Source organism: Pteronotus mesoamericanus, unplaced genomic scaffold (assembly GCF_021234165.1).
Source record: "Pteronotus mesoamericanus isolate MK-2021 breed Mesoamerican mustached bat unplaced genomic scaffold, CSHL_Meso_final contig_25, whole genome shotgun sequence".
NCBI lineage: Eukaryota > Metazoa > Chordata > Mammalia > Chiroptera > Mormoopidae > Pteronotus > Pteronotus mesoamericanus.
The window spans coordinates 6,122,138-6,149,422 of NW_026555105.1; the positions used below are offsets into that span (position 1 = coordinate 6,122,138).

The 27,285-nt window shown below is 50.1% G+C and overlaps 1 protein-coding gene across 2 annotated transcripts in view; it reads left to right on the forward strand.

Moving 5' to 3' along the window:
• ATP9A (ATPase phospholipid transporting 9A (putative)) overlaps positions 1 to 27,285 on the forward strand; it is a 108,314-nt gene that overhangs the window by 38,620 nt on the left and 42,409 nt on the right. For both annotated transcript variants that reach the window (XM_054573592.1, XM_054573593.1), the window contains exons 5-13: positions 5,418 to 5,476; positions 6,777 to 6,828; positions 8,566 to 8,660; positions 12,055 to 12,135; positions 12,889 to 12,964; positions 17,642 to 17,718; positions 18,980 to 19,140; positions 20,612 to 20,754; positions 21,575 to 21,687. In XM_054573592.1, the coding sequence (XP_054429567.1) occupies positions 5,418 to 5,476; positions 6,777 to 6,828; positions 8,566 to 8,660; positions 12,055 to 12,135; positions 12,889 to 12,964; positions 17,642 to 17,718; positions 18,980 to 19,140; positions 20,612 to 20,754; positions 21,575 to 21,687 (857 nt within the window). The remainder of the gene's footprint in view (positions 1 to 5,417; positions 5,477 to 6,776; positions 6,829 to 8,565; positions 8,661 to 12,054; positions 12,136 to 12,888; positions 12,965 to 17,641; positions 17,719 to 18,979; positions 19,141 to 20,611; positions 20,755 to 21,574; positions 21,688 to 27,285) is intronic.

Below are 27,285 nucleotides of genomic sequence, written 5' to 3' on the forward strand. Positions count from 1 at the left end.
AAACAGAGCATAGCTCGCGCAGTTCGGGGTCAAAAAATAGGCCTGCACATGCTAGTGCCCAGAATTTATTTAATTTTTTTTTTCTTTTTTCTTTCCTTTTTTTTTTTTTTTTTGCAGGCTGGTCTGCATTTTGACTGAATTGTCATTTGCTTGTTTCCACTCAAGGGAAACATCTGGTTTAAGCCCCCAGTGTAGACAGACTGCTCTTATTCTGAAGCTGTCATCCATGAAAAGCATAGTTTGGGCTCAATAGGTTTGCTTATGAAAGGCTTGGGGTCCATCTCTACAGAAATAAACAGCTCTCGTAATTGAAAGTTTGTTCCCTGCTATAAACCCCCCTGCTCAGAGGCGGCTTGGGGGAAGTGGCGAAAGCTGAAAGGAATAAATTTATTTTATAGAGAGCGTTTAATGATTGAGGATGTAGCGGGCAGAGAACTGTCCACTTAACCTTTGTGAAAATCCCTTCGCCAACCTCTGCCGAGTTTCTGCAAATGTATTTAAAACGCCCAGTGCCTAGGGGCTGGGGAAGGGTGTTACTGGGTGCAAAGGAGACAGGGGATCCACGGGGGCTCGGGGTGGGGGGCAGGGAAGAAAGAGTTCTGTGGCTTCCAGTCTTAGAACCCGGCCAGGTTGTGCTGTGCGCTTTACAAAGATGGTGGTCCTGGGAGTTTCTGCATCTGTTCGGGACAGCTGTGTCATTCTCGGGGCCCAGTGCAAATGAACATGTGGGACCCCCTTGTTCAGAATTCCCTAAGAATTGTAAGATGACGGCAGTCAGTGCTTTACTCAAGGGTTGGCGGGGGACTGTGTGGAGTACAGGGGTCGCCCTTCTGTTTTAGGACTCTCTGGGGTTGGTGAGGGAAGAAATGAAACTTGGGAGGTATGTCTGCTAACTTCTCAGTAGGCTGTCGGGAGAGGCTGCGGGGACATCGCCGTGGTCCCTGTCAACGCGCTGCTTTTTCTGTCTCCTGTTTCTTTGTCAAGGGAGACCGGGAGCTCCACCAGAGGGCATCTGTATCTTGTTCCTCCCTGGTTTTTGCCAGAACAATCGCAGAAAACTCAAAACGGTGGTTAAATTAGGGTTAGAAATCATGTGTCCTGGGTCCTTTCCACAACTGAAGCGTTTTTTTCATTCTGTGAGTGAGTCCGAGCCACCGAATGCTCGGCTCTTCACCCCCCCCCCCCGCCCCGGGCCTTTCCCCGCTTTCCCTTGCTCCCGCCTGAGCTGGGCTTTCCCCACCAACTTGCAAGTCCCTGCATAGGGACATTTTATTCAGCCGAGCTGGGAAAAAACCCAGTAAACATTAGAATATAAGTACCAGTATCTGCTTCTCCTTCTCTCCTCTATCTGCCATTTTTTCCTCCAGTTTTGTCCTTTGGTTTTATTTGTCTTTTCTCGTTCAGAACACCCGCATATAGAGACACCCGCATATAGAGATGCCCGCTAAACACGGGTCCCCCATACAGCCCTGAACTGCCCGTGTTTTCGTTGCCAAAAAGTGACGATGAGGCACGGGACTGCGTGCGAGCTCAGTAGAGTGGGAGCAAATAGGGCCTCCCTTTTTGAAGCTGGAAAGCCGACGGTCACCCCTCACCCCCCCGCCCCCCCAAAATACCTGCCAGTGAGGGAGCCTTGCTGAAGAAGAAACACCGGTGACCTCCTGGCGGCGGTGGCTCCGGGCGCCCCTCCTGCGAGGGAGCCCGGGCCTGTGGCTGCGGGGCAGGGGCGCCCGTGAGCGGGTAGGCCTGCTGGCCTGGCCACAAACACAGCAGATGAAAGGGGTTTTCTTGAGGCAGAGCAGACGGACAGAAAGAGGCCGAGTTCCCATTAACCCGTCATAAATCAGGACCCTCTTGTAAGAAGGGAAGAAGTGGAGCCTGCTCGCTGAAACGTTTGAGCCAACTTGTTATTATTTTTTCCTTATTAGAAAAGCACCTCGTGCTTGTTTACAGAAAAGAAATCCATGTGAAGAATTTAGAAAGTACCTGTGCCCGACCAAAAGATAAACCCATCCCTGGAGAGAATCGCCTTCACACCTTTCAGCATAACCCTTCAATTTTGTCCTGTGTCCCGCTAACACGCACATGCGCGCACGTGCACACAATTATTGTTTCATAATAAGCAAACGCATGCCACCCTTTCAGTTAGATAGTAAAAGAAGATGTAACTAGGTCTTGCAGATCAAACACCAAGCGCAGTGGTTTGGGTCAGGCCACCAGCATAAATTTTAGTCATAAAACTGAAGACAACGTGTAAATTTATGTTTGGGAAAGTTGGGCCCAGCTCCAGGGAAGGACAGTTCGTTGGCGCAGAGGGCCCTGCTGAGTTTACGGCCTCGGCCTCGGCCTCGCTCCCAGGAATGCTTCCAGGAGCTCCTGGGGAAACGCCGCGGGCCGTGCCTGGTTGTCCTGTTGCCCCCTAGTGGTTCAAGGGGAATTGTTCGGGCAGGAAAAGAAGTCGGCCCATGGGGCCCTCTCTCCGTCTGTTTTTCGTGATCTGCCAGTTTGGATCAATGGATGCCCTTTATTCCCTCGGTAAAGGTACTGACCCAAGCCCAGGAGATAACGAACACTTGAGCCTAGTGGGTCTCCCGCATGTTAGGGCTCAGGTCATTGGACTGAATCCTGGCACCGTGTTTTATGAGAACCAGGCGCTATTAAATGCTCCCTTTGTGGGAGGAGATACTCATTCTTGGAGAGAGCCTACGGGTTGGTCCAGCCAGTCACCCTCTGCCGTGTGCATTCTAGAGGCCAGTAGTGTTCGTGGACAGTTCTTTTCGTGTTCATGTTCAGTGTTCAGTAGTGTTCGTGGACAGTTCTGTTAGTGCCGGTTCTACTTGTTATGATGAAATTTAATTAAGTACAAAAATTAGTGAAAATCAAACCCAAGTGCAACCTATTATAGCTGCTTCATCAGAAATACTGGAATGCTTTGAAAAAATATCGGTGGTGCTGAATTACTAAAAAGAAACATGGTGTTATGTGAAAAGTGCGAAAAATGGAAAAATCCAGAGTTGTGCACTTCAGGTTATTTCATTAGTGCTTTTAAGTTCTTTTTAGGGCTGAAGAAACAAGCTCGAACTCTTCATGGTTAATGTTGGGTATTTGTTGAATGAATGAGTCCCTATTACTGTTTCTTCTCTGCCTTGGCCGAATGTGCGTTAAATGGGCTTACTATAAGACGCCAATAACATAGGTGTTTTATGGCGTTGCTCCCTTGTGCAAGCATTTGACCCATCACCAGCATATGGTGCCGGTCGCCTGGCGCTGGCCAGCCGATCCCACCTTCACCTCTCTCTGTTCCCTGACTTCACGCAGTGTTCTCAGTCTTGCCTAAGGTGTTCCAGCCTGCAGCCACGCACCTGCCTGTACTTCTCACCTGCTTTCTCACCTCCATGCCTGCCTTTCTTCCATTCCTGGTAGCCAGCCTCCTTCATCTGGTTCATTCTGGCCTCACCTCTCCCATCGATCATGTCTTGCCACCTCCCTGGACGCCACCCATTCACTCATTTGATTCTTGCCTCCACGCGAAGATGAGTTCTGGGGCCCCCGCCTGTAGGCCAGGCCTGGCACACAGCAGGCATTCGGCGCATGATGCATGCATGCTGCACGAATAATCGGGGCACTGTTATAGGTCCTTCTCCGAAGGGGAAGCTTTCCTTCCTTTCTGCTCCCCTCGCACCCTGGGCTCACGCCCATCATTTCACACACTGTTTGGCATGAACAGCATCTGTCTGGCCGTCTCTGTCACCAGCTCCCGGGTTTGCACACTGCAGCTGGTGGGCCAGAGTCAGCCCACCATCTTTTCACTTTTTTATGTGGCCTGGGAGCTGAGGATGGCTTTTACATTTTAAAATATAAAATATAGAGGAACCAAAGACTATTCTTCATTAGCAGGGAGACACTGGTTTGGAGAATCGCTGACATTGTCTTGGCCTGTAAAACCCAAGCTGTTTGTCATTTGGGCCCCTTATAGCAAAGTGTGTCGGCTCCTGCCTGAGACTGCCGTCACCGAATTCCAAGGCTACAGCACTCAATGCACGTTCTTTGAGTTGAACTGAACTTCCTGTTCTTTATTCCTTCCTCTGGAGCCAGGTCTGGACTTGAATGCAGGGGGCCGACCTGTTGTAACTGTGAGACTGAGAGGCCATCTCTGAGCCTGTCCTCATCTGAAGACGAGACAACTGTACTTTCTTCCGATGGGGAGTGAACAAAGCCGTCCGCACATCCATGTTTTGCTGGTGCTGAGCACAGGCTTAGCGCTTAATGTGAGCTGTTATTTTCTGTCCAGACAGACATCCAGCAAAAGCAATCTGTTCATAATTGTATAAACCAAACTATAGAGCCGCTGCAAATATTTTTAAAAAATCAGTTCTTCCCAAAAATGGCCGGAGGTGACCTCGGAAAATGGTTCATTATTCTCTTGACCCACAAAATCATGCAAATCAAGAGGTTTGGATCTTTGTGTTCACTCTAAGAACACCTGCGAAACAGCCCAGCCATAAAGGATGTGCATATTCGAAAAACCACCAAGCACCTGAAGGACGTCACTTTACAGAAGCAAGTGTGTGCCATTCTGTTGTTAGCCACAACGGTGGAGTTGGTAGGCGCGCCCAGGCCAAGCAGTGAGGCTGGACACAGGGTCAGCAGCTCCAAACAAGTGCTGAATTTTTGCTGCACGTGCTGAAAAACGCAGAGAGCAGTGCTGAACAGAAGGGTTTAGAGGTAGAGTCTCAGATCGTGGAGCATGTCCGGGAGAACAAAGCTCCCCAGATGCGGCACAGGACAGAGCCCGTGGGCAGCTTCACTCGTATGTCAGTTCTCGCTGCCACATGGAGCGGGTCCTTCCTGAAAAAAGCAGATTGTCCTAACCCAGAAGGGGAGGTTGCACAGAAGAAAAAGATATCCCAGAAGAAAATGAAGAACCTTATGGCCTGGGAGTAAATGCAGCATAAAATAAATACTAATATAAGTTAAAAAAAAAAAATCGGCCATTTTGGATTAGCTTTTTTTCTTTTTGGTGGTATTGAAAATTAGGAATTGCCCTTCTGTCCATGGAGCTAACTCCTTAATTTTCTTCCCCATTTCTCTGTTTGTGTGTGTATGTGTGTGTGTGGCTGAATAAATCTCATACGGTGTGGACTTGGAGTTTCCAAGGCACCGTTAAGACAGAAGGTCTCACTGGAAGGGGGTGAGCACCCCTGGAGGTCTGTCAGGGTTGGGGGAAGCTGGGGTGAGGGCCTGGGGCCGTCTGCCACAGGTGCACCTTGTCTCAGCGGCGCAGGAGGTGATGGTGTGGGGGTGGGGCACACATCTGGCGCTCTGCATGGACTTTGAAGGCTGGCAGACACGGTAGAAAGACTGGCGGAATGGAAATGAATTCAGATATGAAGTGTTTTGGACCTGTTTCCTTGCAGGGACCATGAAGGTGAAGAGTGCCAACATCCAAGTCGGAGATCTTATCATCGTTGAAAAGGTGAGGGGGGTCTCACTGCTGCGTGTGTGCAAATGACAAGTCCCTGCCCCCCCCCCCCCGTCACGGGTCCTAACATGTCATTTGTGGCTCTGATACACGGACTGCGTGCTGCTTGCACTTCTATTCAGCAGCTCCGCCTGGGGAGAGAAGTGTCTTTCCCATGAGACGCATGCACAAAATATTTCTTGAAGTTTATGTGTGCTCGTTAGCCAGGAATCCGGCTGACAAACACAAGTTTTGATTTCCTGTTTGATGTGTTTGTTGTGTTGTTGCGGGATGCTTTTTTAACTTAACATATAAAGTCTTTCCTAGAAGTCTGTTAACTACGTGAGCACGTAAAAATGTTTGTCATTTTATCTTTGGAGCAATTTTAGCTTGCATTTTTTTGACTTAAACATCGTGCTTTTTAAAATCATTTTGATGGGGAGGAGGGGTTAATGTGAGAACAGTAAAAAGGCCAAAAAATGCATCTTTAAAAATAGCACTGCTAATTGGTGCGTTGCTTCCGCAAACTTACATCTCTTTTTACTGCGTATAGTTGGAAGGAATTGAATTTTGGGGGTGGTCCTGCAAAGTGTTGGAATAATATTTGATTAGAAAAAGACTGTGTCTCCACCAGTTTCTGTAGGAAGTGAACTATGCTATTTTAAAAGGATTAAATCCAAGAACTCAAAGTTGATTTGTGGCAAAGCGAAGCTCTTCTGGGTGGCAGTGCGGAAGAACAACACACACCCTTGTGTTTTCACATACTTCTTTCTGTTCACAATTAAATGCAGGCTGCTCTGGGCTTCTCTCTCTCTCTCCTCCCTCTCTCTCTCTCTCTCTCTCTCTCTCTCTCTTTTAAAATGGCTTCTGTTGCTTCCCGTGACTTGACTCCCGTATTCAAATCCCATGGGAAGCCAAACATCCAGCCGGAAAATTGGGAGAAGCAGGAGCATGCGCAGGGTGTGTGTGTCTTTCGTTTGAGCAGACGGCCTGGACCGAAGCCAGCGAGGGGAGCCGGCGTAGGGCCCGGGGTCCTCTGGCTGGAATTTTGGGAGGTACTGGTTGCATTCGCCGCAAAACTAGAAGCTCTCTTTCCAAGATAAGATTTCAATAGGGGATTAGAAACGGAACGGCAGCATGCAAGACTTTTTTCAGATTCAAAACAAAATAAACCCCCCAAACTGTCTTTGACAAAGGCAGACTCTGCAAAGAGGCTGTGGGCTTTGGCGCCCTCCCCCACAAAGGGGCTGGGGGGCCAGGGCACAAAACCCCCACGTGGGTATTCACAGTAACAGCCTTTCTTTTCTTAACGCAGAACCAGCGGGTGCCCGCGGACATGATCTTCCTGAGGACATCAGAAAAAAACGGTAAACATCTGGGATCAATTTTGAAAATAACCATTAACCTTTCAGTGGTAATTTGGCAAAATAATCATTTGAAAATGTAACAGAAGTAGATGATCATTTTGGAGCCACGGAGGCGAATCCAAACAGCCCTTTTAATAGAGCAGTCTTCCAAAATAAAAAAAAAACAAAAAACGTTTTCCGTGCTCGCAGGTCAGTAGATTTGGAGCCTATCAAAGGTACAGTGAGTGGGTCCCCTGCCGAGTCCCAGCTGGTGAAGTCACACACACACAGGGGCCCGGCTTTGCCTCTTTGCCTCCCTGGGCTGCGTTCCGCCCTGCAGCAGGAGCTGGCAGGCGGGGGCAGTGCGCCTGACCGAGGGAAGCACCCCGAAAGCCTCCGTCCTCTGCAACGGTACCAGGAGGCGTGCGACGGGATGGGGCAGCAGAGGAACGGGGCAGAGCCGTCGGCGGCCCTTGGAGCCTGGGAGTCACCGGTGGTGGGGCCGTGCCCGCCCTGGCCCGTCAGTTTGTTGACCATCCCAGCCCGTGGGAGCTTGAGCTCTGCTCACATCTTCACAAGCCCCTTCTCCCTGCAGGTCCCCTCCCCCCACCGGGCGGCTGCCACCACCACGGCCTGCCCACCCCATCGGTGGGCTCACATCCCCTTTCCTTTTTATTTTTTGTTATTTAAGCCGCGCTGAGGAAACAAGGCAGTTTTTCTCTTGCCTATCAGGCACAATCAGAGATCTTTGAACCCCTGAAAAAAGTGCACATTTATATTCCTTTGAGGTTACTGCAGCCTATTTTATTACAAATTGAATAAAAGTATGGATGAAATGTTATACTAATAATTCATGAAGTGGTGCGGAGAGGGGGGAGGTGGAAGGCAGTAGATGAAAGCAGTCTTTTAAAAGTTGCAGCCCTGTCCTCTAATTGGTTCTTGTGTCTTGGTCCATGAAAATGGAGTGTTGTGGATTAGGGTCCCTGAAGTTCTCTCCCTTCCAAAAAAAAAAAAAAAAAAAATTCCCCCCAAAGATTAGCAGTGTTCTTCCTGAAAAGCTCTCAGAAGTCCTAACCGCAGCGCGCGGCGAGGTCAGGACATCCCCTGAGGACACGTGCCGCTGACCGGCGGCTCGGACTTGTCCGTCAGACGCAGACATGCGCCCCTGCGACATGTACGCCGGTGATAGTCGCAGACTGTACAGTGCCCTCCAGGTCGCGTGGACCATCTCTTTAGTTCTCACAGCGTGAGGTCGGTGCTGTGAGCCCCATTTTTGCACTCGAGGCAGCAGGCTCAGCAAGGGTGTGCAGCTAGTAGTAAGTGGCGGAGCCCAGACTTGAACCCAGGAGGTTGGGTTCCTGAGAAGGGGCTCCTCACCCCTGCCCGGCACGGACTCGAATGCTGGTTGGCCCATGGCAGCCACCCGGCTGTGGGTCTTGTCACCTACTGAATTCTAACAGCAAGCTTGTGAGGTCTGCGTGTCTCCCCATTTTACAGAGAGGATTCACTGAGGCTTAGCAAGGTCCGGAAGCTTGCCCAGGCTTGCCCAAGTAGGAGAGCGAGGATTCGAATCCAGATCTTTCTGACCGTAGAGCTCAGCGGGGGAGTGGGAAGCCGGGTACATGTTTACTTTCCCGTTTGGTGGTTGGCCGTGTGTTGGCTGTTTTTACAAGGCCCCAGAGCAGGGGCTGCCCAGAGCCGCCAGGGAAGGCTTCTTGAACTGCCAGCAAATAGATGGCCCCCAACTTCCTTTCACAGGGTCTTGCTTTCTGCGGACGGATCAGCTGGACGGGGAGACAGACTGGAAGCTGCGGCTTCCGGTGGCCTGCACGCAGAGGCTCCCCACAGCCGCTGTGAGTAGCTTTCCCTGCAGGGGTGCGGACTGGCCACGGTCATGGCCGGGCTCTCAAACTCAGATGCCCTCTGGGGCCGGACATGGGATGTGCGAGGCAGGCTGGGGCTGCTGGGGTGTTTGGGGGTCCTGGGGAGCCTTGAGCGCCACTTGGCTCCAAGTACCGCGGCCATGCAGAGCGTGGAGTTGGCGTGCAGGATGGAGCTCTTCCGAGGGAAGCGCTCAGAATCTTAGCCTTGACTGGGTACTTGGTGTAAAAGTAAAAATAAGCCAAAGCCTGTCGTTCCTCTGCTCAGAACCGCTGAAGGCTATGCAGCTTCCTGGGCGTCTGTCCCACCTCCTGTCGTGCTTAAACCCCGTGTGATCTGTGCCCGTGCTGAGGCCCCGACCTCCGCTTCTGGCCTCCCCCCTCTTCCCCTGGCTGCAGCCGCGCTGGGCCCTCCGTCCGGCGCGCTTCTGCCTCCCAGCCTTTGCCCTCCGCTGGGAACAGCCACACCACCGTATTTTCTGCCGGCCGGGCATCTCCGTCACATCCTTAGGTCTTGGTCACAGGTCTTCTTATCTGAGAGGCTTTTTCTGACCACCCTCTCCCTGCATTCCCACTCCACTCCCTTCAGGGCAATATCTGGGAGGGCCGGGTTCTGCCCAGTATGTTCACTGCTTAACACCCAGGGTGTGGAAGAGCATTTAAAACAGTGCGTGGAACAGCATGTAGAACAGTGCATGGAACAGCATAAAAGAGGGCATGGAACAGCATATAGCCAGTGTGGAACAGTGTGTGGAACAGCACACAGGCCCTCTCTAAGGGGATGGTAAAAGTAGCCGGAACCAACAGGCGCTCAGAGCTCCCCAGGTCCCCGCAGTTCCTCACCAGCCCTGTGTCACACCACAATTGTAGAGGGAGGGAGGGAGAAGAGAGCCAAGCTGTAGGTTCGAACACAGGCCACGTGGGCTGGATGTGGCCTGCGGACTAGGTTACAAAATCACAATGTAATTTGAATGCTCAGAGACCAGCGTGTGCCCCCTGACCGGTCTGCAAGGATTAAGCAGAACACGTAAGCTTTTCTTGGGCTCGCGGTCACACTGGTGGATGCCGTTCCTTTCCTCCTCCTGGAAGGAAGGAGTGGGCAGGGGAAAGTTCTGTGTCTCCGTGGAGTTAGTGTAACAATAGGCGTGGCCGTGGTGCTAATGACTTTCCATTGCCAATAACAAGTTATTATTGCTACGCTTTAAAGCAGGAATTCTAGAGCAGCGAGTTTCTCACTGTGGTCCGGCGCTCCTGGGATTCTGTAGAAGGCACTGTTGTGCCTCTTAGATGGGGCTTGTCTAATAAGGGATTCTGATTTTATCGGGGTGACATGTTCTACTTTCTGGTAAGATTCCTCCAAAGAAAGGTTTCTGATCCTCAAAGTGATTTGAAGGACTCCCTTCGAAAGGGTAGCCTAGAACCTGCCGCCGAGAAGTGCGTGTCTCCGTGTGTCACCCAGTCCATAAGTGCCCTGCGACCCCTTGTCTGGCCCCAGCCTGGGTGGGGTCCAGAGAACCCGCTGTTGTCTGGGAACTCAGCCTTTGTGGCCAAAGGGGCCCGAGTGGGGAGCAGCATTTTAACACAGGTGGTAGATGAACAGATTGCATAAAAAGATTTCCTAAGAAATACGTGAGTGCCTTCCTGTTTCTTTAAAAAAAAAAAAATCAAGTTGTGCGAAAGCACTGGTGCAGTCCTGCCTGCCCCCACCCTTACCTCTGCTCCCCGGGCACCGTGTGAAGTCAGCGGTGGTCTCTCCAGGTCTTGCCCAGCAAGCTCCCTCACAAAGGGACAGCCATGGACTTGCTGGGGAGTGGGGCTGTACAAAGGTGGGATCATTCTGTATTAATTACTCTGCACCTCCCCCCATGCTTTACTTTAAATGTGTCTCTGGACCTTTTCTCATGAGACCTGAGAGGCCACAGTGTAAACACGTCTGCACGCGAGGACTCCCAGGTAGTGAGCAGAAAGCGCCGGCCCTGCCTGAGGGGTAGCCCGGGCCTCCCCGCCCCAACCATTGTTTCTAAAGGGTTTTGGGGCCCAAACTTGCCTGACCACCTGATTCGTTTTTTTCCCCAATTTAAAAAACTGTGGTAAAATACACATAGCATAGTATTTACGATCTTATCATTTTGAAAAAGACTTTATTTTTTAGAGAAACAGGAAGGGAGGGAGGACAAGAAGAAGAGGGACAAAGATACATTGACTGGGCGCGCCTCCAGCTGGGGTCCTGGCCTACAACCCAGGCACGTTCCCTGACTGGGAATCGAACCTGTGACCTTTTGGTTTGCAGGTGGGCACGCAACCCCCTGAGCCACACAAGCCAGCCCATCTTACTGTATGTTTAAGTGGGTAGTGCAGTGGTGTTACATACATTCACATTATTGTGCAACCTTCTCCACCACCCATCCCCAGAACCCTTTATCTTCCAAAGCTGAGACTCGGCCCCCACTGAACCCCTCCACGCCCCTCCCCCAGACTCTGGCCTCCACCCTCCCACTTTCTGTCTCTATGCCTTTGACCCTCTGGGGACCTCATACGCATGGAACCATGTGGTGTATGTCTTTCTGTGGCTGCCTTACTTCCCTTAGCATCATGTCCTCAGGGGTCCCTCATGTGGCAGCCTGTGCCAGAATGCCCTTCCTTTTGCCGGCCGACTAACGCTCCATGGCACGGGCAGACTGCGTCTCGTGTATCCGTCCAGCCGTCCATGGTCCCTAGGGCTGCTTCCGCCTTTTGGCTGTTGGGAATAACGCCACTACGAACGTGGGTGTACACAGAGCTCTTGGAGACCTTGCTTTCAGTTTCCAGCCAAATGGAGTTGCTACTCAAATAGCAATTCTGTGTTTAACCTTTTGAGGAACTGCCATACTGACTTCGATGGTGGCACCATTGGACAGTCCCATCAATAGCGCACAAGGCTGCCGATCTCTCCACACCCTCCCCAGCACTAATTTATTTATTCATTGACATCCTAGTGGGCGTGAGATGTTCTTGTTCCCCTTTTTGCCTTTGCCCTTCCCAGGGCTCTGCACAGGGCAGGTGCCCAATAGCCATTTGTTGAGGGAGCGGGTACTTTCATTGCCGTGAACAAGCCCCCCAAACCAGAGCATGGGGGCGGGGCTCTGTGCCATCAGACAGTTTGGGAACCAGCGTCTTCACTGGAGCATCTCTCCACGCCTTAGGTTATTGCACGTAGCACTTCCTAAATGTGCTTAGTGGGAGGTTTTCCCTCTTTTTTCCACTTGCCCCGTCATGTTAAGCGCCTGTTTGCTCGGTTCAGGAAATACAGTTGTTTTGGAAAAAGAGTGGTCATCTCCTGAAATCTCCCTAATCCTACATGGGCTTTGTTCTTACCTCCATTGAACAGGATCTTCTTCAGATTCGATCGTATATCTACGCAGAAGAGCCGAATATCGACATCCACAATTTTGTGGGAACGTTTACTAGAGTAAGTAAGCTCAGCTTGATAGAGACTCTGCCCTGTGTGTGCATTTGCCGTGGAACCAGCCAAGAAGCATCCATGGGCCTTCATCAGCTAGGAGCTTTATCGGGGGGGGGGGTCGGCGGGGGATCCCCTAGGAAGACCCGCCTGGAAAGCTGACACGCTGTGTCTCAGTAGGTCCCGCACAGCTGGGGCTTCCTTCAGCCTCTGCCCAGCTTGAATTACCTGGCAATTTAGAGTCACGTGTTGTTACAATTTACATTAACAACAATGCAAGTTTCTGTCTCCCTCAGATGCTCCCACATCCTCTGTAATTTCTACAATTACATCCTCTGTAATCCCTGCCCACCGTTGTTATACTTTTAAAGCCACTTCCCATCCATTCAGGGTAGAAATGAAATTTGGATATAAGTTACTGCAGGAATCAGAGACAAGAGATTGATAGAACGCACAGTGAGTGGTTTGTGTTGCCTTTCTTTAAGGCACAAGACTGTTCCTGCTTGATCCGCGTCTGCATTTTAGTTCTCACCTTCTAAGACACATCTTCAGTGTTAGCGGCTTGTCCTTCTTAAATCACAAGCCGGGTTTTCAGTGTTTCCACGGGGACAGCAGTCGGGGCACTCGGCCCCCTCCCCGGCCTGGGCGTCTAACTGGGGCCCACCGCCCTTCCCTGCCTGTCTGGAGAAGAACAGGGTAGAGGCAGCTTGTGTGTGTGGTTCAGAACCTGGCGCGATGAATGGGTGTGTTTGCTTCTTCCAGGAGGACAGCGACCCTCCCATCAGCGAGAGCTTGAGCATCGAGAACGCGCTCTGGGCCGGCACCGTCATCGCGTCAGGTGAGACGCCCTTTCCAGGGAACGTGGTAGCAATTTGAAAGGGGAAGAAAATCCTCCCGTGCAATTAGAATAATCATCTGTCAGTCGGGACAATTAGTGGTCGGTCAAACGGTGTTTTCCACTTGTTCCGGCACCTCCAGGGAATCCGGCCGACATCTAATTGCCCCTCCGACACTTAGAGACGTCGCGAGGAGAAGCCGCTCTGGCCCGCGGACTTCTCTGCAGCGTCCACCCCGGGAAGGGCCCTTAATTGCCTCTGCAGATTGACGTTCTAATCTGTCCCAGAGATTGGGTGAGCCTGGAAGCCAGCTGCGGGTCGTGCCTGTGAGCGCTGCCGGGCCGCTCCTGCTGTTACAAGGGGCTCCGTGCGCTGAAAAGGGCCATGGACCCAAGCGGGAGCCTCAATACTGAAGACATCAAGGTGGCCTGGGAAGGGGTGCCCTTCAGTGCGCAGCGCTGGGGTGCGGCCGACCAGAAGGGGTCCCAGGGGTTGAGCAGTCGGCAGCAGCCCTGGTTGATATCAGTGGGTTTCCGCCTGCCTGTCATGCAATGTGACAAGCCCTTACGTGAGTCACACATTTCACTCAGCCCTCCCGAAGGTACCGTGAGGGTAGGTGCCAGTATTGTCCCCATTCTGTGGATGAGGCAACCGAGGCGCAGTGAGGTTAGGGAACTGGCCCCAAGTCACACAGCAGGTAAATGGGGAGCTGGGACTTGACCCCAGACACTTTGCTCCAGAAGCAGAACTCATTGTGCTGCCATTAGTATATAGCATAGAACGCAGAATAACATAGACTATCGTTAACATAATTCCGCCGCTGGCAGCCTCTGCCTTTCCTCTCAGAGGGACCCGTTTCTTCCCTTCCAGCAGCGACATCTCCCCCATCAACCCTTTTGCTTCTGCTTGGTGGCTCTTCGGGGCTCTCAGTACAACAGGCACAGAGTCCAGACACTGTAGGACGAAGGAAGGGAATGACCAGCACAAGTGAGAGCCCAGGCCGCCTGGTGTCACCGTCCACAGACGCACCGCGAAACGCAGGTGGACAGAGATGCGCTCTCCCTGTAGTTCTGGCCACGTTCCCTTCCTTCCGCCTGCCTGCGTTGGGGCATAACCTGGAAGTCTCTCAGTTCCCCGGGGGCTACAGATGGGAGACATCGGTCCTTAAGATTCTGCATGGCCGCTGCCCAGCCACACCGTGGCTTCTAACGGCCTTGATTTGTTTAGTTCGGCCCTTGTTTTGATAATGCTAATAACATTTCAATAATACGGACCTGTGTGTTTGTCTGTCTGGTTTTCATTCTGCTGATTTTCTCCTCTCCTTCCTTCCTTCCTTCCTGCTTTCCTTCTTTCTGCGAAGCAAACCCCAATCGAATGTTTATATTGAACGATGCCAGTCTCCATTGCTAGGTCCCGGTGCTACGCCGCGTGCCAGAAAATCCTGGTCTCTGCTCTCCTGGGGTTCACAGTTTGCTAAAAGTTTCATGTGCACTAAAGAGGAGAGGGAGGAAATGGGAGAGTTCTATGAATTTCCTCTGAAACCAGTAAAAAGGCAAGTGACTGAGGTGCAGATGCAAAGAATTCTGAGGTGGAGGGAGTGTAGTGGAAGAGGCTTGTTGGCCTTTTTGTTGGAACTGAACCATCATCTTAATTTATCAGGCACTTTTTATTTATTTATAGAGCGCTTTGTTGCCATTCTCTTGTTTTGGTCTCACAACATTAAATGAGAGCATTCAATGGGATGCAGAGTGGACACTCAGAGAGGTTAAGCAACTTGCCTAAGGTCACACAGCCTTGGAGTGGTCATCGCCTGGCAGGAGGCGAGTGGGATCTTGAAGATGAGGAAAGGATTTTGAAACAGGTCATGGGAGATACATTGTGGAGTTAAAACATGCATTTTTTCCCGCTCGTTTGAATTAATCTCCTTGTGCTTGGTGATGTGGGAGGCAAGAGAGCAGGACTCCAGTGATCCACCGGCATTTCCCGCCATCTGCTCCAGCCGGTGTATGTTTTGGAGTGAGTCTGCAGAGCTGGGCATGTAGCATTTCTGTAGCTGGCCTCAGTTTCCCCGGCTTCTCACTGCAGTCTGATTCTAATGTAAACATGGAATTAAACGCAAGCCATTTCCTTCTGGTGCTCAACTCAAGAAACGGCCACCAAGAATAATCTTAATTATAGGACATTTTGCATCTGTGTTCCCTTTTGAATCTAACTCTTGTGTCTTGGTCACTGTGCTCTTATTAGTTGAAAGTGTAAACTATGATAAAGCTTGCCAGGGTAGGTGCTGGAGGTCCAGCACCAATCTGTAGAGGATGCAGTTGCTATGGCAACCCAGCGCCATGCTGCTAGGATGAGGAGTCACCAGGGCAGTGGTAGGGAAGTGGGGTGGGGAGGCTTTGTCGAAAAGGTGGCCTGGATGTGACAGAGCCCAGGTGTTCTCGCCCAGTTCTTCTGAGACCGTCAATGATGAGGGGCCAGTTGGTTGGGTTTCCCTAACCCTTCTACCTAAATCTGCAGCAGATGGATCAGTGCCCTGCTGTGTGTGAGCAGTGTGCCAATGATGCCACGGGTACCTTGTGATATGAGTTTGCTAATGCCCGGCCGATCTGTCCCCTGTTCACTGGGGCTTGTCCTGTGACTGCACGATCGGGCGTCACAGCAGTCTAATCGCCTGAAATATTTCTGAACGCTTGCTCTCCGGGATTCAGCATTTCTCTTGTTGCCAGCCAGGGATGGCAGGGTCACCGTGAGGTCTGACCCCGGGACCACCGTCTTGTGCGGAATTGGGAAGAACTTCACGAAACGCCAACCATGATGGCCTGGCTCCATGGAGGAACCGGCTGGGGGCCGGCTGGCAGGCCGGAGAGGAGCCCGTGGTCTGCAGGCTGCAGAGGGCGAGAGGGACAAGGACAACAGAGCGAGGAGGGGCAGCAGCGACAGCACAGGAGGCGGGCGGGGGTCAGAGGGCTGGGCTGGAGAGGCTGGGGTCACACGAGGAGCGTGGACCCAGCACCACCAGATCTCCCAGTTTTCCAGGAGAAGCTGGAAATCTCAACTGTTTTAATGAAAGCCACTGACTTTAAAAGTTCCCAATGCATCCAGCACCTTTAAAGTGCTGCGCAGACCAAACCAGCGCACCTCGCACCTCGCCCCTCACCCCCTGCAGGCAGCCAGCCTGTGCTTTCTCTGCGGGGTGAGGCCGGGTTCCCATCTCCTGGTGACAGTTTTGGTTTTGAGCACAGGGAGACGTTGGGGAGAAGGCCGTTGTCAGCAGCGTTAAAGGCGTTGAGGTGGGCTGGTGCCAGTGGGGCGACCCTCCCTTTGGGAGCCCTCATTTGAAACACAGGTTCAGAAGAGGTAGGAGACAGGAGAGAGTTGTGAATTTCCTGGGAGGCCTCTCGAACCATGGGCATCGGTGGGCACTGAGACCAAGAATGCAGCAAGTGAGTTTAGTCACGGCTCGGCTCCCGCATCCCACCACCTGCTGTGGCCATGGGCCTGGGTGCCTCGAGCGGAGCCGCCCTGGCCTGCGAGCGACCAGCGAGCTCCCTGGCCGGCTATCTGCCGGGTGCGTTAAACATTCAACTCCAGGGACTTCGTGCCTCCTCCCGGGGCTCTTTGTCCAGGACACACAGACCCAGCCCTTCATCGGGGCGACCGAGACGGGGCTTGTGTGCCTGGGGGTTTTGTATCTTCCTCTGCCAGAGCTGCTCGGAGGAGAGGAGGTGAGGTGCTTGCGTTTTCCAGCAGAGACTAGATTGCTGGTACTCGTGGGGTCTGCCCCAAGAGCCTGGCAGGGACGGCTCCTCCGCGTGTTTAGAGTTTCAGCTCAGACGTCCTCAACCAGAGACAGCTCCTCCGACACCCCGCAGCCTGCCCCGCTTCCCGGGCCTCCTCTCCCACCTCGTCTCTTCTGCTTGTGCCCACCATGGCCCCTAGCACTCCCACGGTTACCGTGTTTCTTGCTTCTGATTGTCTTCCTTCCTCGCACACGGGGAAAAGGGAAATAAAGGTACATTTCTGATAGATTATTGTCAATTTCCCCCCCAAAATAGGTGGTTCTAGTTTATACTCCCGCCAACAGTGTGTACGACAGGGTCTATCCCCCCACCTCTTGGCTGACACTGCATCTCAGTCTTTGGAATTTTCTTTGCTATGACAGGGATAAAAATGGTTTGTTTTGCATTTCTTTCATCAGTCACCAGGCTGTATTGTGCCAGGGCGTGGGTGGGGGCGTTCTCAGGAAAGAATTGTCTCCTGGACAGGCACCCACACACATGCTAGTCAGACACAGGATCTGAGCGGCATCAGGCTCAGCGGCAAGAATGCGCTGTAGGGAGAAGGGTGGCATGTCCGTAAGTTTCCATAACAGTTGATGGGGATAACAGTGTTCTGGGCACAACTAACTAGGCCTGTGCGGCCATTGAACACTTGCAGTGTGGCCAGTGAAAATGGGGAGCTGTATTTGATTTCATTTTAATTGAATTTAAGTTGCCGCACATGGCTGGCCGCTACCTTACAGGTCAGTGTGGCCACATGTCGTGGGTTGGCCCGGCGTGAACACGCGGACGTTCTCCCGGTGCGGGGGTGGGACTGAGAAGCCGTTCTGTCAGGCGGTGCGGGCTTGAAACCTGCTGGTCTGTACTCACAGTTCTCTGTGTTGTGCTTTCTTGGTTTAGGAACTGTGGTGGGTGTTGTTCTTTACACGGGCAGAGAACTCCGGAGCGTCATGAATACCTCGAACCCTCGAAGTAAGGTGCGTCCGTGGTCGCGGGGCATGTCTGCTTGTCCCACCTTTCGATCTGATGTACTGTGATGACTAGTGTTGGGGGTGAGGAGCCAGATTTAAAAACTGAAACACCTAACAGTATTATGTCATTTATACAAACTTGCTATCTTTATATATATATATGTACTTATACATATATAGAAATACAGATATACACACATAGCACCTATAATACATAAGTAGGCATCCATATACACACACACACACACACACACACACACAAATACAAAAAATTAAAAACATTTATTTTCTTATAATTTTATTTTATTTTTTGAAATTAAAAGAATTTCACCAAAACATTTTATTCCCATTTTGAACACACAACATGTTAAAAGCTTTTACGTTAGAGCAAACTGTTGTTCGCCGTGTGTCACGCCGTGTCCTTCCCATGCATACTATCTATTCCTTGCACCAGCCTGAGAGCAGGTGCGTCCTGAGTGCATGGGGGCCGGGGGGAGGGCAGCCCCGGGCTCCCCGCTCCGCCGACCGCACGCAGCGTCAGGTCGCCGTCCGCCTCGTGGCTCTGTGATGGCTCCCTCACACTATGGCCCTCCCCCCGGCCCCGCCCCTCCTCCGATTTTTAAGGCAGAGTATTGCAGAATGATTTCCTTTTGACACGTGCTATGTTTCCCAAATTCCGGTCATTTTCACCCCACCAGGACAACTATAAATGTCATTTATTTGGTGTTTTTGCCCTATCTTAGGCCATGTTTTTGTGAAGTTAGAGATTTGTTGTGCTAGTGACCTTTAAAAAAAATACCCACTAAAATAAATATGTCATTATGAAACTAATAATGTTAATTAATGCAGCACCTGGAAATCAGGTGCCACTAGAGGAGTGGGCACCGAACTTTCTGGCACATCTGCCTCAGCGTGTGGGGCGATGTCAGGAGGGTAGGACCGAGCCGTTTTACAGGTCACCGTGCAGGGCAGCGACTGAGCAGGTACTCAGCCCCACCAAACACAGCAGTAGCCTGCTTACGTGTTTCCAAGTCTGAATCTCCTTAAGTCATTAAGGAAAACCAGAAAGTGGAATTCTTTGAGGCGCCTTGGATGTCTGTCATGGACTCCAGCCCATGGCGTCCAGTGTTCTCAACCAAACCTGCGGGGATCGATGGGTCCGCTGTCCCATCTGGGTGGAGGTGCTCAGGGGTGAAGGACCGCTCTCCAGGTGGGCTGTGGGTGGCACCTGCTAACCCCCAGCTCCCGTCTGCCCCTTGTCCCCCAGATTGGCCTGTTTGACCTGGAAGTGAACTGCCTCACGAAGATCCTCTTTGGCGCTCTGGTGGTGGTGTCTCTGGTCATGGTGGCCCTTCAGCACTTTGCCGGCCGTTGGTACCTACAGATCATCCGCTTCCTCCTCCTGTTTTCCAACATCATTCCCATCAGGTGAGCAGAGAACGAGCTTGTGTTTGGGTGCCGTGACAGCATCTTCTCCTTGCCAGCTGGTCCCTTTGCTTGAGTCATGACCAGGAACAGTCAGGGTTGGGAGTGTGAGCCACGCTTGTGGCTGTAGCATCGGAATAGCATGTGGCTTCACAGTCCATTGTTTCTTGAATGACTCTGCTCAAAAGATCTTGCCGTGCCTCACCCAAGGAGCCTTGCGTATATCCTATTAACTGGTTTGCTCTGGTTTTCTGACTGGTTTGTGTTCACCCAGGCTACGGGAGGGGTGCCAGTCAGAGTCCCTCTCGTCAGCCGGCTCCAAGAGGTTGGTAGTGGCTGTGGGGGAGTGTGTGTTGAGAAGGATTCTGAGCCCGAGACTGGGCTCAACAGGAAAGACTATTGTGATTGCTGAGCAATGGAAGCCGGGTGGCACATGCCAGTTGTTTGCCTCATTTGGAGGCTGGATAAATTATTTAAAAATGATATAAGTAACATATTATCATGAAAAAACCCCCGAAGATTCACAGTAGCAAAAGATTACAATAAATCAGTTAGGAAAGATGAAAAAAGTTGTGGAAATGGAGGGTGGTAATGGTTGCATAGCAGTGTGAAGGTACTGAATGCTCCTGAACTGTCCACTTTAAATAGTAAACTTTATGTTGTATTTATTTCACCACAATTTAAAATAATGAGCATAGCCCTGGCTGACATGGCCCAGTGGATTGAGCATTGTCCTGCATAGCCAAAGGTCACCTGTTCGATTCCCAGACAGGACACCTGCGTGGTTGTAGGCTTGGTCCCCAGTTGCGGTGCATGCAAGAGACAACTGATCGATGTTTCTCTTCCTTTCTTCCTCCCTGCCTACCCCTCTCTCTAAAATAAATAAATAAAATCTTAAAAAAAAAAAAAAAAAAGGGTGTAGCCCTGGCTGTGTGGCTCAGTTGGTTGGAGCGTTGTTCCATGCATCCAAGGGTTGCAGGTTTGATCCCTGGTCAGAGCACATACCTGGTTGTATGTTGGATCCCCAGTCGGGGAGCATGTGGGAGGCAACCGGTCAATGTTTCTCTCTCACATCAATGTTTCCCTGTCTCTCTCTCTCTCTCTAAAATCAATAAACTTATCCTTGGGTGAGGATTTTTAAAAAATGACTGTAGTATCAAAAATATATTAGCTCAGAGGACTAGTAATTAAAAAAAAAAAGGTAAGGCAAACAGCTGCCTTTTCAGAATTTTAAGTGACATTGGTCCATGGTAGAATAACTTCATGGAAATAATGATTTGCTTTCGTGTTATTAGATAGCAGTGCTGACTCACGTTGTGTCTGGGGATTCCACCCCGGCAGTGGCTTCTTTAGGGAGTGATTCCAGATGTCGTGGCACAAATGATGCGTAGTTAGAGTCCTTGTTGTTTACAAAAGAGACATGAGGAGCCTTGCGTGTATCCTATCAACCGGTTTCCTCTGGTTTTCTGACCAGTTTGCGTGTGAACCTGGACATGGGCAAGATCGTGTACAGCTGGGTGATTCGAAGGGATTCAAAGATCCCCGGGACTGTGGTTCGTTCCAGCACCATCCCTGAGCAGCTGGGGAGGATTTCCTATTTACTCACAGACAAGACAGGTGAGCTTCCTGCCCTGCCCCTCCCCCTCCCCAGGAGTCAACGCAAGAGGAGGTGCTGGGATCCTCTTTCTAGAGATGACGGTAATAGAAGCAAAGCTTTACGTACTAATCCTGCTTTTGTGCAAAGCACTGTTCTGGGGTCTTTATTTGTCATTACTTAGTTATTCCTCGTCCTAACCTGGTATTTTTACAAGTGAAGAAAAGAAACAAAAATTGATTTGTTAGAAACAGGCTTTGAACTCAGGCAGATTGGCTTCAAGTCCTGAGGAGTGAGGAGGCCTGAGTTTAAGCTTTATCTCTACCATTTCGTGTCCACAGGATAAAAAGGAATCTATTGCAGAGATCTGGAGTGGCTCACCAAATGGGAGAAAAACTGGGTTTCAGGAAGGAGAGAAATCCGGAAATCTCCGAATGTGTCCGCATCAGGACCCCTGGGTGGTCTCTGTAGGGTCCAGGTCTCTGTCTGTTCAAGGCTCAGGTTCCTTCAAGGCAGAATCTGATTGGACTAGTGTATGTCACGTGCCACCCTCTTGGCCAATGGAATGAGTTGGGCACCCTGATTGACACTCTCTGTGGGCCATCCCAGGAAACGAGGGTGGTAATTTCCCCATGGAAACCTAGAATGCCATTTTCAAAAGACAGGGAATTAGATTCCGGGCCAACAAAACCCCAGAGCAGAAGCAGGGGCAGTGCTAAAACCAGTGTGCGACTGTATAGGAAATGCTCAAAAAGGAAAAATTAAAGAAAAAAACAAACCCTCAGTCATGAGACTGAAAGCTCCAGGATGCAGGGACAGTTACGCGTTTGTCTTGTGTTTCAGGGACGCTGACCCAGAATGAGATGGTTTTCAAGCGGCTCCACCTGGGCACCGTGGCCTATGGCCTGGACTCCATGGACGAAGTGCAGAGCCACATATTCAGCATTTACACCCAGGTACCACCTTCTGCTCCGCCGCCCACCCCAGTGCTTCGTGTTCCTGAACACCTGCATTGAGAGGCGGTCCTCGTGCCATGGGACTCCCCCTCGTACTGCCCGCTCCCTCGTGGGGACTGACTTCTGTCCCGAGCACTCCCTCGGTGGCTTGCCATGCTCATCGGCTCCGGGCTGAGCGCCCTTCGGCCCCCTTCCCAGCAGCGCTGGCCTGCCGCCGGCCGCGTCACACAGCCACCCCGTCGCGGGCCGCCCGCCCCCGGCAGGAGCCACAGCTTTGCCCGTTTGGCAAATGGCGATGGCACTTTTAAGCGCTTGTGGTATTGACAGAAGCCATTCCTTCTCAGGGCATTGGTGGTGTGCAGCTTTTATGGAACTTTTTGGGTTCAGCACAGATAACACTCTTCGTAAAGTGTTAAGAGGCAGGTGACGGCATTGCTCACCGGTGAACTTGAACTCTGAACCCTTCCTTAGTGAAGCTCGTAAGCGGACTTGCCCATCGGGACCCTGGGTTTAAAACAGCTCAGTACCATGGGGTTCGGTTATGTCGAGGTTGGCGTGAGCTCAGAAGCATAGCACCCCCTCCCCCCACCGTGTATCCTTCTCCCATGGCACCTGAAAAGCCGGCAGGAAACGCGTGAATGAATACTTTCATGATGAGAGGCGTGAAGGCTCCCCTGTGGGTTGTGTTTTTTTACACCTGTAGTGAGGTATAATGTACATACTATAAAAATCATCTATTTTTAGTGTACAATTCAATCCCTTTTTTAGTAAATTAAAGAGTAACAGTACCATCAGCACAATTCGATGTCAGGGCATACTCGCCACCCCAAAAGACCCCCTTGCATCCATCAAATCGCCATTCACCTGACCTTTAGAATTTATCACCAGGATTTTATAACCGTGTTCTGTAAAGTATGGTATTTGGCCCTCTGGGGTCAGATCACTGGGGATGGTCAGAATCCCTAGACCCGATTTCAGCAGGTGAGCCGGGGGTTCCAAAGTGCAACAGTTTGGGAACGTCTGCCAGGAACCTGAGGTTCGCCCCCATTTTTTCAGAAGAGCAGTGTCTAAACCTGTGGACCCCCGAATTTACACTTTATCTTCATCTTCAAAATTAAAGCAGCGTGTAAAACTTACTTATCATATTGAGGCTGACCCAGGGCCCTCGCTCCATGTATCAGACCAGCATCTGTCAGCTGCGGTCCCTGAGGTGTCCCGCGGAAGGAGTCGGAATTCTGCGATGGGCTTTTCCAGAACATTGACATGCACCCTGCCCTTTAGGAGAGTCCAGGGGACTGGTTGGAGGGATGTTATTTAACTGAAGTAACCTCATAAAGAAGGCAGGTGGTTTTAAAAGATTCCGGCAGGAAAGGTTCAGGTTATTAATACAAGCCCAAGTAAACCACAGGAAAATGGCCAAGACCTTATGAGAGAAAACTGGGGCAGGCTGAGGCGATGTGATTTTTTCCTCTGGCTTATTGCTTTATGGCTACTTTTAAAATGCAATTGAGATATAATTCTCAAACCATAAAATTTACCCTTTTAAAGTGTATAATCCTTAGTGTTGTTCAGTCTATCCTCAACGTTGTACTTCCATCGCTGTTAGTACTTTCCAAATATTTCCCTCACCCCCAAAAGAATCCCCGCCCCTACTCCTTAGTCCTGCAGCCCCTGCCAAACGTCCAGCTACGTTCAGTCTGCGTGGGGTTGCCTGTGCAGGACATTGCATGTAAATGAGGTCGCACAATATCTTTTGCAGCTGGCTTATTTCACGTAGCATAATGGCTTCAGAGTTCCTCCAGGGGGTAGCACGTGTCAGAACTCCATTCCCCTTTATAATTGAATAACAGGCATGACAATCTGAAGTATAATTTTAAATCTATTATAATTCCCAGTGTCTCTTTTCCCTGACTATATGTTTGGTTTTTTTTTTTTGAGATATCAGCTAATACTGGGAAAAATGCTGTTTTTTATTTTTATCATATCTTTCTAGAATTTCATCTTCTTACTGTTTTATAATACAAAATACAATATTTATGCAAAGTTAAACATACATTTATGGAGGGTAATCAAATATTTTTTTCCCCAATGTTGTTACATGATCGACATATTTTGAGAAAGCTGGTCTATAGTACCTGGAATACGTAGTCATCTATTTTATTTTATTCACCCCAGCAAGTGAAAATATCTTTAGCTCTTGTTAATATGTGTCTCTACAGAAGACCCAGGCCAGTGTTTTTGTGTGCTGTTCGAGGCTATTTTGTACTCATAAATTCATATATTTAAAAAATCATAATTGATATTATTCCACACATTTTGATCTGCGAACTGTCATTTTTCACTTAATATTTTGTCTCTGGTACTATTTTAGGGCTGCTGCTAGAATTGAAACCTACTGAGCTCTTTTCCCTGTTCCTCTTTAATGAGCATGTTGGTGAATGGGTGTGTTTCTGGTTTCTTTTCTGCACGCGATGCCTTCAAGTTGCCAGTACTTATTTCCTGTGTCCCAGTGTTTCTTTCGCTTTCTGCCTCCATCGGAGACATCGATTTTTTTTTTATCTGTGTGTTTTCTTCTGGGACACAGCTTGCTTTGTTTTTTGACTCATTTAAAGAATTTCTCCTATTTCTTTATGATGCATTTGTTTTATAAAAGAAATAGGATAGATAAGTAAAAAGAAAGAAAAGAAATAAGATAGCTAGGTAAAGAGAAAAAGCATTAAAATCACCTGTATGAACATCACTCAAAATAACGCATGTTAACACCTGGCTGTTTAAAATGCCAAACTGTCTCTCTGCCTTGGTGAGTCTGGAGAGATGTGTGCCTTTGTTTCTTGAGTGTGTGTTTATTTTTTTTAATCCTCACCTGAGGATGTGTTTATTGATTTTAGAGAGAGAGGAGGGGGAGGGAGAGAGAGAGAAACATCAATCGGTTGTTTCTGGTACACATCCCGACCGGGGACTGAACCTGTAACCTTTTGCGGCACAAGACGACGCTTCAGCCAACGGGGCCCCCAGCCAGGGCTGTGTGTCTTTTTTTTCTTCACAACAAGAAGGCATCATATTTTTGTAATTCTTCGAGTTGAACTGGACCTTCTTGCATTTTTGAGGTGTGGGGGGACCAAGCACCTATATTTCTTAGAATTCTTAAAATATTTATTGGCTACTTTGAGAAGCATTTCTGGTTAAGAACCACTGTTAGAATAACACTGTCCACCTTCCTTTTTTCATTCCTGTCGACGCTTCTGACCATTTTTAATGGTTTTATAACAGGGCCAGGACTGACTAGAATAAGAACAGTGGGGTATCCATGGTAAGGGCAAAATTTAATGGGATGACCCCCCCCCCAAAAATGCAGTAACCAAAATAAATCATAGTGTCATGCAACATTTTAAAAACTCAAAATTCACGCAAAAACCCACGATGAACACAATACTGACATTTTAAATTGACAGGATCCAACCGGTGCAGCTGGGCCTCTCCCACTTCCTGGCCCTGGTTTTGCAGCGTCCGTGACTCTATATCATGGTTTGGAGCCCTGGCAGATGACGTATGGGGCTGGATAATTCTTTGTTGTGAGGGCTGTCCTGTGCATTCTAGGATTTTTTTAAAAAGGAGTTTGTTTATTTTTAGAGAGAGGGAAAAGAAGAGGGAAAGAGGGGAGAGAGAGATTGATGTGCGAGATAATCTGTTGCAATCGGTTGCCTCTCTCACGCCCCCAGCTGGGACCTGGCCCACATCCCAGGCATGAGCCCTGACCGGGAATTGAACCAGTGGCCTTCTAGTTTGCAGGAGGATGCTCAACCCACTGAGCCACAGTAGTCCAGGCCATTCCAGGGTTTTAACAGCATCCTTGCCCTCCACCCTCTAGTGCCTGTAGCAACTTCCACCGTCAGTGGGGGGCAGAGTCACCCAAGGTGAGAACCCCTGTGTTATCTGGCGTTCAGTTTCAAGGAATTGAAATTTGTTGCCTTTGTCATTCTCTAAGTATCTACTGTTCAATAGTGAGTGTTATATTTAGTCAGTCACTTCAATGGCCGGTAACTCAGTTAATTCATTTGGAAGCAGCAGCTTGAGCCTGTCTGCCCCTTTGAGGTTAATGAGTTAGCAGCTTTGAGCTTTTGGGCAGGGGGGGTGAAATGGGACTTTTAAAGTAGTAATTCCTGCCCTGGCTGGTGTGGCTCAGCAGATTGAGTGCCGGCCTGGGAACCAAAGGGTCATGGGTTTGATTCCCATTCTAGGGCACAAGCCTGGGTTGCAGGCCAGGTTCCCAGCAGGGGGCACGCGAGAGGCAACCACACATTGATATATCTCTCCCTCTCTTTCTTCCTCCCTCCCCCCCCCTCTAAAAATAAATAAAATCTTTGAAAGAACAGGGATTCCTTCTGTTCAGTAGTGTGTTTATGCCAACTGCAACCCATCTAAAATATCCATTAATACTATGAACATCCGTGAAGTAGTGGTATAGTTTTAATTGCATTTAGAAAGAAAATTGATCTTTGTGGTGATTCAGTATTTAATTTTTGTATTGATCTGTCCTGTTATACAAAATGGAGTTCTTGTCGGGAAAGGCTCCTGCCCTGGGTCTTTAATGAGAAGCGGGGGCCTGTTTTCCACTGGTTCTCTGGGTCTCATTGGTCGGCTGGGATGCCGTGAAATGACTCAGAAGCGTTAGATGGTGTGACATCCCCACCCATGGACCCACGTCAGGGGCCTTTGTACATGGAGGACTTGATTCCTGTCTTCACTCCTGACCTCGTGTGGAGCTCTGCCTCCCTCTCCCCTGCCAAGGGGGCCGGTGGTTTTCTTTCTCCCCAGGGCAGAAGGACTCGTAACCTGCCTCTGTGGGCGCCACATCTGTTTTGATTTTCCCCTGGTATTTTTTAAGTAAGAAGAAATGTGTGTAGGTTAAAGGGCCTATGGGCAGGAGGCTAGAGATAAACACTGTACAATGTGAAACTCTTCCATATGGGGAATGCGCGGATGTTTGAAGACGGGGCCCTACTGCTAATACTGGCAGCGCCCCTGGTAATTACCAGGGCCTTAATGATACACGTGGAGCACCGTTCGGTGTGCGAATGAGCCTTTTACTTGGCAATTAAAAGAGAATTTCAGAGTCCGTGGTTATGACCCCTCCTACCCAAAGCACCTTAGTGGGAAAGGGGATACGTGCTAATTTAAGAGAGAAATAAATGAACCTGGGGACGTTAAACCAGTCGCCTGGGGGTCAGAGCCAGTCACCCCCATCTTCTGATGGGTTGTCAAATGGTCCCCTGATCTAGAAGGGAGGTCCTTGCAAAAATGGGGGCTCTCTGTGCTAGCCCACATTTGAAATATTAGTGGGAGTGTTTGTCTTCCGTAGACATGAAATCAGATCGCTCATAAAACCCAAAGGCTGGCGAAGGGCACTCTTCACTCAGCCCTTCCCTGAAACCCACTGTTACTAAAACTTGCCAGCCAGAGCAATTACTTCGTCAAAGGCCTTGTTACTGCCCCTTGTGTTAAGTCATAATTTGCTCCAGGTGCGGAGGGATGCGGGCCAAAATGAAGACGCGCGTCCACGCCTAGAACGTACTTTACAGAACTTAGGAAAAAGCGTTC